Genomic DNA, 9,906 nt, shown 5'->3' with positions numbered 1-9,906 from the left:
TGATACGAGCTGATATCGAGTTCGAAATCAGATCAGGAATGCTAGTAGTAGAAATAATAATTCTATTCTCAATTGGTCTAAAAATATTCCATTGATTACCTCCATCCATGCTGCTATGATCATCGTCCCTGGCGCACAATAGCAATGTTGCTGAAAATTGGGGGAAGCGAAAGATTTAGGAAGGAAATGGAATTGTAATATTGTGGAACTTCTCTGAAATTTGAGATTCTCGTAGCGCGGATTGTCTCATTAGGTCAGGTCTCTTTTTTTTTTATTTTTTTTTTTTATTGTAGTGGTCGTGAGAGGAGGTTTTTGAATATGTGTGTATGCATCTATTGTATATACATACATACATACATACATACATACATACATACATACATACATACATACATACATTCATACATACACACATATATATATATTTGTATGTATGCATGTATATTTTCCTTGCCTAAATAAAAAAAAAAAATACTACAGTCCAGAATTTTAATGCCATCTTGGGAAACTAATTTGTTGTAACAGAGAAGAGTCATTAACAGGTATCATTATTTTCCTTAATTTTGCTCTTACTTTCATGAAGTTCCTTTCTAGTTTGCAAAGTGCACTGTTGTCCAGCTTCCATCAACTTTCATTTCACCAGCATTCATGAATTTCCTCTTTTTCTCCTTCATTAAAACGAAAAATATGAAAATTTAAACAATGTGGGACCCTTAACTAGGAAAGGTAAGGGGTGCATACTTAATATAAAGTAAAGCCACAACCCATTTTCATTCTCCCTCCTTGCCTAAGAAAGATACAGCAATGATAATAATAATAATAATAATAATAATAATAATAATAATAATAATAATAATGTAAACATTAACTTTTCTTTTTCTCATTGTATATGATCATAAACATCATTATAACAATTTACTTAACGTAAGCAAATATCCAGTTATACAATGTTGCTTCACTAATTATATAACAGACCCGGGATCGAAAACATTGAAGAAAAGAAGATGAATAAAAGCACAATATGTACAGTGGAAATAAAAGGATATACTTATTTTCATTATTCACGGATTGCATTAGTATGCATTTTTTTTAAGGTTCACCCAATGAAGGTAGGGTCCATTTGATTGTAATTAAGCATATATTCTTATACTGACAACAGGAAGTCGTAAAATATTTTGATCTAAGTTGACAGACTGACATAATGTTGAGCAACCGTAAGGCAGGCAAGGATCGGTAATGCTCTGATATACAGAATGTGTGAATACAAGTGACAAATTTATCATTTTAGGAGCTAAAGTATTGCAACTGCAAATTGGCTTTTTGTCGCACTATGAAGCTTGATTAAAATGTGGATTGATCACAGAACAGTATTTGTCGGTAGCGAAAAATTATTGGTGCAGTTAAAACTTTATTTCATTAAAAAAGTAGTTTTTTTTTTATAAATATATATTTTAGCTATTAACATCCATGTTGAAACTTACAATTTCTCTCTCTCTCTCTCTCGCTCTCTCTCTCTCTCTCTCTCTCTCTCTCTCTCTATATATATATATATATATATATATATATATATATATATATATATATATATATATATATATATATATATATACATATATACATATATATATACATATATACATATATACATATATCATATCATATCTATATATATATATATATATATATATATATATATACTGTATACTACATATTTTCAGTGTATAAATACTGCTTATATGTGCGCGCATCACTGGCTTAAAATAGCTCTTCCCCCCCCGCAATTCGTTCAAAGGAGTTAATAATGTAAAAAGAGCACCTCTTACCTGGCTCTCTAGCTAGAATCGTCAGTCAATACTAAAGAAAAGGAGAGCGAAAATAGCTAGAGCTAAATATAGAATAATCCATATTATACTAACTGTCAACTCGAGCTGCAAACCTGTGTTGAGTTGCCAGGTTACCGAGTAGTTATTTCAAGCCGCTGCGTAATTTTATAAAAAGAGAAAGATTATTTCCATATTTTCTTACGGCGACACAAATATGCCCAGGTTTCACTTAGCAGTACTTCCTGGTATCCCTGATATCGTTATTTCTTACTTATTCGCTTCGCTAATGCTGTAACTCAGTGTGACACTCATATTCTTCGTAAAAGAAAAAAAAAGGTTGACTTTAATCTCGAATATATCTCGCCATTTTACGGTCAGATAATAATCAAGCCTTTTCAAGCTGACTGCGTGCAAAAAGGGTGGAATAAATTACCACGAGACTTGCAATCACTGTTAAGACTTCCCTCTCACAGCGAGTTTAAAGCGAGATATGTTTCTTGCAGTTGCCTGCTAGGAATGTATATTGGAATCAGAAGGGTTAAAAACACGTTGGTGTTCGTCATTTTGCTTTTCAAGTTTACACAGCTCAAATGGTCAATGCAGACGGGGAATAAGGGATTATTTTCAGCAAGGTTAATCTTTCCAAAACAGCTTCATATATGCTTGATCATGTCACTGCCGTACCTGCGAGTCAGGGTTGTGATGTCCACTCTGGGTCAATCAAGGAAAGTCAAAGACTGGCTCTCTCTCTCTCTCTCTCTCTCTCTCTCTCTCTCTCTCTCTCTCTCTCTCTGCCCATGTTTCTTGAGTTCGGTCTTGCAAAACAAGTCATCGTCCGTGAAGTCTCGTCTTTCGAAACGAGAAAAAATCTCTCTCTCTCTCTCTCTCTCTCTCTCTCTCTCTCTCTCTCTCTCTCTCAAGTAAAGACATTTCTGTTATTGCTGACAAGTTTGCATCTGGGTACGTTTGTATTTTCATGATGTCATTCTGCAGGGTCATATTCCTTTTATTTTATTTTGCTGCTCTCTCTCTCTCTCTCTCTCTCTCTCTCTCTCTCTCTCTCTCTCTCTCTCTCTCTCTCATATATAATATATATATATATATATATATATATATATATATATATATATATATATATATATATAGTCTCAGTAATTGGGCGGCTACTTATAAATCTTAGCTTGATGATGAATAATAGTGCCAAGACTATGAAGAACATTCTTTAATATTACGAGCTTTCGAGGTTTAAAACTCATCTTCAGGCTGAAAAAATGACAAGGATGAGAAATCACTAAAAATTACATTAAAATTAATTTGTCTGATTAAAACTTCAGTTAAAACATAAATAAAACGAACATCACATACAAACTAAAAATTAAAAAAATTACGAAAAAAACTAAAACAAAGCGCAAATCATACAAAAACAGAGATAAAAATAATAATAGGAAAGGTAAACAAACTACACTCAAAAATAAAATAGCTAACGACCCACTTTGTGTGTACCTACTATGAAACTATATGATAGCTAGTTGAATAACCCGGACGAGTTTGTTGTTTCAATTCCGGTTTCATTTTGTCTTAATAAACAGCGACTCTGAAATTAAAAGGTCCAGTCTATTTGAGCAAAAAGACAGTACTCTAAAATCTAGGGATCACAGTTTAGCACAGGACCATCCTTTCACTCACCTAGATTTTAGAGTACTGTCTTTTTGCTCAAATAGACTGGACCTTTTAATTTCAGAGTCGCTGTTTATTAAGAAAATGAAACCGGAATTGAACAACAACTCGTCCGGTATTCAACTAGCTATCATATAGTTTCATAGTAGGTACACAAAGTGGGTCGTTAGCTATTTTATTTTTGAGTGTAGTTTGTTTACCTTTCTCTATTATTTTTATTTTTATCTCTGTTTTTTGTATGATTTGCGCTTTGTTTTAGTTTTTTCGTAATTTTTTAATTTTTAGTTTTGTATGTGATGTTCGTTTTATTTTATGTTTTTACTGAAGCTTTTAATCAGACAATTAATTTTAATGTAATTTTTAGTGATTTCTCATCCTTGTCATTTTTTCAGCCTGAAGATGAGGTTTTAAACCTCGAAAGCTCGTAATATTAAAGAATGTTCTTCATAGTCTTGGCACTATTATTCATCATCAAGTATATATATATATATATATATATATATATATATATATATATGAATAACTTGATCACGAAGTATATAAAATGTGATGCTATGTATAAATAAAGATTTTTTTCCTTCGTGGCAAAAAAAAACCTTTATTTATATATATATATATATATATGATATATATATATATATATATATATAAATATATATATGTGTGTGTGTGTGTTTGTGTGCGTGTGGTTGCGTGTGTGTATATACTCTTTCTCTATCTATTTATATATATATATATATATATATATATATATATATATATATATATATATATATATATATTTCTAAAATTCCCAGAACGTTATTTATGTCAACAAGAACCTTCTTTAATAAGAGACAGTGTTGCTAAGGCATGGCTGGTTGAAACCGGAGAAATAGTGTCCTTGAGATCAAGGTATATTTAGCGTTTCTAAATGTCAGACGAGGATTCCGACAAAACATACGTACATACACTTTTACCATCACCAACCCACTCAAATTCACTCACACTCACACACACACACACATATATATATATATGTGTGTGTGTGTGTGTGTGTGTGTGTGTGTGCGTATGCGCCTACGTGTGCATATCTTCGATGCTGCATCGTATGTGTCGTTTTCCATTGTATAGAAAGTGTGATATACCAGACTTGTTTGTATGGATAGGTATCTTACTGCAATCGAATGAAATCATTGAAAGAATGCACTGTTTATAGCAATTGAATTTTTTTAGTAGTACGATACTTATTTACGTTCTCATACAATTCTTCCATTCTTTTCAATTCATCTTCTGTCTGGCTCATGATAGAAGAAGCATATTGTCCCGTCTCTTTACAATCAACAGGTTTCCTCGTGGTTGCAACCATTCTGAGGATAAGGTAGACTAACAACCTCTCGAAAAAAATTGCAAGTTATTCTTCTCGTACTAAAATCAAACGCAACTCCTTTTTAACGACAAGTAAGATATACATTCAGGTTTTTGTTCTCATCCCTTTAGACAGCGATTGCACGTTAAATATGCCACCTGGACGTCGAACTTATCAAAGGTCTTGTTTTTCTAACTGATTCCCAAGAGTGGCCAAAGAACTTACTGCAGTTCTTTTCCCCTCTTTTAAACGTCTGTTCCTTCGTTTCCTCTGTTATCAGTCCTGTTCTTTCCCGTCCCTCATCCTTTTCCGTTTTTTTCTTTTTTTTTCTCTCCAGCCCTGAGCCCGATATGGCATTAAAATACCTTTCCGTAGGCATTTTTATGAAAAAGGTGACCTTAAACCACCATGAAGGTTGCTCCTCCTCCTCCTCCTCCCTCCTTCTTACCCCTACGCCTGCTCTTCTTTGTTCTGTCTTCTTACCCTTATTTCGTTCTATTTCTTGTATTCTTCAGTGGACAAAAAACTATGAACTACACTTCTTGGATTCTTTTTTAAAAAGAGGACCTTACTGAAGACTCACTTACGACAGTAAACATCGCGTAACCAAGTACTCTTTGTTAGCCAGATATGTATACGTCAAATCATGAATACCCAAACCCGAGGTAAGATTAGATACAGTGGATCCCTTTTCTAGCCTTTACAGCTGAAGGACTCAAAGTTTAATTCTCCCAAGGTCAAATCGGTTCCAGCTGTCCTCCTTAAATATTGATGTGTCCCTCACGACGTAACTTCTGCCACCCTTCTCATGTTCCTCAGTAGCGAAGTACTCTAGATATATAATCGTAGATTTGCTTTGTGTTATGTTTAAGGATGATTCTGATTACTGGTAGAGAGAATCACCAAACTTTGTGGAAGAATATAAAAATAAATAGAATTCAGTTGCTTCTATTGTCCTCTTAATTCCGAGGATTATTTACATAGATACCATTTCCCTTTACGGGCTGTTCTGCGAGCAAGAGCCCGTGCTGACATAACGCCAACTTAAACAAAAAAAACAACGACAGCAACCGATTGCGCAAATTGTTATTCCTTTTGTAGATTATGTGCCTGCTATTCTGAAGTGCCATGTATTTATCATTGGATTTAAAGGTCCCCCAAAAAAGGACAGTGTGTTATAGAATTACAATATCTCCACACTCAAACACTTACATATAATTTAGATGGAATATGCTTCACATGCAAAACGCCTCTAGAGTATACAAGATAACCTTTTAATTATTAATGCTCCAGCGAACGAACGCAACCCTGTACATATTCTTATTATCGGTGTGTCTTCCAAGGATGCCATTAACACAAGTTGAGTCAGTTGTTTCTTTATGAAAGGCTGACATTCCAGAGTTATATAATACTCTCATTTTGAATCTCCCGATACTGAAATTATTTCAGTGAACATATCAAGAACGTGTACTTGTATAATTTATCCATTGTAAGTGAAGGCCAGAAAAGTGTTCATATTGTATGTTCATAATTCATTTGGATCCACGGTTATTATCAATCCAAATATACTGGGAGCTGATATAACAACGACATTAGGTATAAGGAGGTTTTCCGTAGCAATATTCACTTACAGGCTTTTTGCGTACTAGTAGAACTACATACATACATACATACATACATGCATGCATACTTTATTTTTATCATACTCATTTTCCCTAAGAGGATGTGGCATCATAAAGAATTAGCCTGGGATCATGTTGCCAAATCCATGCTGTTTTTCTCACTAGTTGTAGCGACCTACCACATCAAATAACTACATATGTATAATAGATATATATGTATGTGTATATATATATATATATATATATATATATTGTATATATATATATATGTATGTATGAATATACATATACAGTGTATATGTATACATTTATAAGTTAAATCACAAGGTAGGCAAAGCAAGGAAGACATCAGGGTATAATAAACAAAAGACAAAGAAGATTCTTTGAAAGCAAGTTGACATTATGAAAGGACTGCTGGACCAACGCACCCTCGTTTACCTTGAAGTATGAATGAATGAAATAAAGATGACTGAAGGTATTAAGTTGAACTGTTTGCAGGTAAAATCAACCACCATAACTGCATAATGTGCTGACTGAAAGGAAAGGAGTGACAACAGTAGCAGCATAAATGTTTTGATAATAATGATGATGATGACAGTCAAATCTACCTTTAGAGATAATGATCAAGAGTGACTATTCATTATATCTGCAAGGTCCACTCCCAACTGGAAATGTTCAAGATTTTGAATCAATAGCTGTTAAAAAGATATTCGTCCTTGTATATATTGAACGCACCTTGAGAACGCTTGAGTTAATGTAATTTAAGCATACCTGTAGTTGCATGCTTAGCAGCATACTGATGTTTCAAGAACTTCATCTAGTTTCATTTGTCAGGACTGTGTGCATATATAGTAATATATTTTTTTTCTGTAAACCTTTAATCCGAACTGGAAATAAATGAAGAAAGTTCTTTGCTCCACAGGAACTTTAATGAACCCTTCTATAAATTTGGCTGTCTTATACAATAAACTCTTTTTGACTTGATATGTTAGACAATAAATTTGGCTTTAATATTATGTAGAAAGTCTTCAGTATACATCCTAAGCGATCTAATTATTAAAGCAGCGCTAAGAATTGCACAAATATGCAGATCAATCAGATTAGTCTTTGTCGGTATATAATGTTCAACATCAAACATTAATAGTTTCAAGAAGTTTCCAAACTACCCAAATCTTCAAAATTGTTAAGATCTCTCTATATCTGATCTTTAATCGATCAATTCAAGAATTATCTCTCTGGAAATCAACAGTCTCGAGTAACATTAAGCAAAGCAAAATTGTACAAGTCAGAAGAACAAGACGAAGTAAAAGAAGTCCGAAGAATGAAAAAGTCAAGATTAGAACGAGAAAGAAAACAGTCCCTCGTAGGCATCACCAACATTCTCAGAAATAATAAAAAAAAAAAACTTTATTCCCTTTTTCGCAGGCTCCTCAGCCCATCCCCGAAGAGCGAGAAGCTCTGGCAACTCTTCCAGCAGATCCAGGCGGGATTCGCCCGCCCCATCCGGAGCCGGAGACCGTCCGGGTCCGAGCCGGAGCTGGACATCGTGAGGCCGGACGAAGACCGGCCGGGTGTCACCGTGCCCACCAAAAGCAGGAGCCTGGAAGCCTCGCCACTGCATTCGCCCTTGAATGATATGAGGAAGCCTATGTTGAATACTGTCTGATAAATGTTTTCCTATCTCTACTATTATTTTTCTATTTTTTTCTGTACTTACTCCGTCTTCCTCATCTTTCATGCCTCTTCTTTAATTTTTCTGTATCATCCCCGGTATTGTTTTATATTTCCTGTCCATATTCCTTCTTCCTCGTCCTTTATACCCATTATATCTCCTTATCATCCTCCTAGAGTCCACTGAGGATCGTCCCATCTTTTATTGTTTCCTCTCCTTCTTCCTTCTGCCTCACCCTTCATAACCTATTTTCAGTCTTTCCTTATCATCCTCCTCATACCCATTGAGGATCATCTCTTCTTTACTCTCCGAAGAATTCATGGTGATGTAATCCCCTCTATTATTTTGTTTTCTGTTCCTATTATTTCTCCCTTGTCCTTTATACCTATTTCCTATCCTTCTTCATTATCCTCTTCATATCCCACTGAGGACCATTTCTTCCTTACTCTCCAAAGACTGTATGCTGATGTTGTATATATATCCTGTATATGAATATGTACTATATCCTGATTGACTAAGAGTTAATGAAGATGATAATAATTGTAATAATTTTAATGATAAGGATGATGATGGTGATAAACATTGCATTTTATGAAAATAAAAAGCTTATGTGACTGTGTTGTCTTAAACTGTGTCAGTTGTGTTCATAGTCAATAAGGGCCTTTCATAATCTTTTGCTAAGGTTCATGATTCATAAGAATGAAAGTTAGGCTGGAGAATTGGTAACGTTTTTAAGATAGTTATCAATTGAACGCATATATATATATATATATATATATATATATATATATATATATATATATATATATATATATATATATATATATATATCATATATATATATATGTGTGTGTGTGTGTGTGTATATATATATACAAATATTAGTATGTATATATATATATATATATATATATATATATATATATATATATATATATATATAAATATACACATGAATATATATTATTATTATATAATATATATATATTATATATTATTATATACATATTTAATATTAATATATATTATATATATATAAATATATATATATTAAATATATTATATATCTATATATTTATTATATTATATATAATTTATATATATATATTATATTATAATAATATATTTGTATATTCATATATATTATATATATGCATGTATATACATATATAAAATTCATCTTGCTTAGGAATGTCTCGCGACTTGGGAATTGTGGGAATCGCTCCAGCCGAAGTCAGTGATCTAGTGCGAACTAGCAATTCCCGGGAGAACGCTTATCGATTCCAAGTCGGTTTTGGTCCGGGCAGGAGAACTTGGGTAACATGAAATTTGCAGGAGGAATTTCTTTCGCTCTCCAGTCGTTTGTGTTAAGAGTTCGTTTATGTTTGTTTTCAGAGAACTCAAATATCTTATTTTTTTTTTTTTTTTACTTTTTGTAAGCATACTGTGGGTCAGTGAATTCAGATTTCTTATTTTTTACAGTGGGAGGTCCTTGTACACATACGACTAAGGTTTTACAATAAAATGTTTAATGAACATAGGACACGTCAGTGAAAACAATTCTGTTTTAACAGTAGGATGTCCATTTACACTTACATGCCGTCAGTGAATACAACGATGTTCTTGTGCTCACCAGTGAATACTACAGTTCTTTTTAACTGTCACGTTTTGTCACTTGTCAAACTCGTCCGTGAATACGAATTTTTTTAACAGTAAAATTTCATTGTACACATATAACAAGTTAATTAATACAACAGGTTATAC

The 9,906-nt window shown here is 33.1% G+C and overlaps 1 protein-coding gene across 2 annotated transcripts in view; it reads left to right on the top strand.

The window, feature by feature from the left end:
• LOC135208668 (uncharacterized) overlaps nucleotides 1-8,756 on the top strand; it is a 108,940-nt gene extending 100,184 nt beyond the window's left edge. The window contains exons 5-6 of one of the 2 annotated variants that reach the window (XR_010313197.1): nucleotides 4,827-4,940; nucleotides 7,896-8,033. Coding sequence is in view for 1 of the 2 variants with exons in the window: in XM_064241097.1 (XP_064097167.1) it covers nucleotides 7,896-8,136 (241 nt within the window). In the remaining variant the exon portion in view is untranslated. Of the gene's footprint in view, nucleotides 1-4,826; nucleotides 4,941-7,895 lie in introns of both variants that reach the window. The other variant, XM_064241097.1, reaches the window with a different exon arrangement.
• The last annotated feature ends 1,150 nt before the right edge of the window (nucleotides 8,757-9,906 follow it).

Source organism: Macrobrachium nipponense, chromosome 35 (assembly GCF_015104395.2).
Source record: "Macrobrachium nipponense isolate FS-2020 chromosome 35, ASM1510439v2, whole genome shotgun sequence".
Classification (NCBI taxonomy): domain Eukaryota; kingdom Metazoa; phylum Arthropoda; class Malacostraca; order Decapoda; family Palaemonidae; genus Macrobrachium; species Macrobrachium nipponense.
The sequence above is the reverse complement of the archived record's forward strand: the minus strand, read 5'-3'. Positions and strand labels throughout refer to the sequence as shown.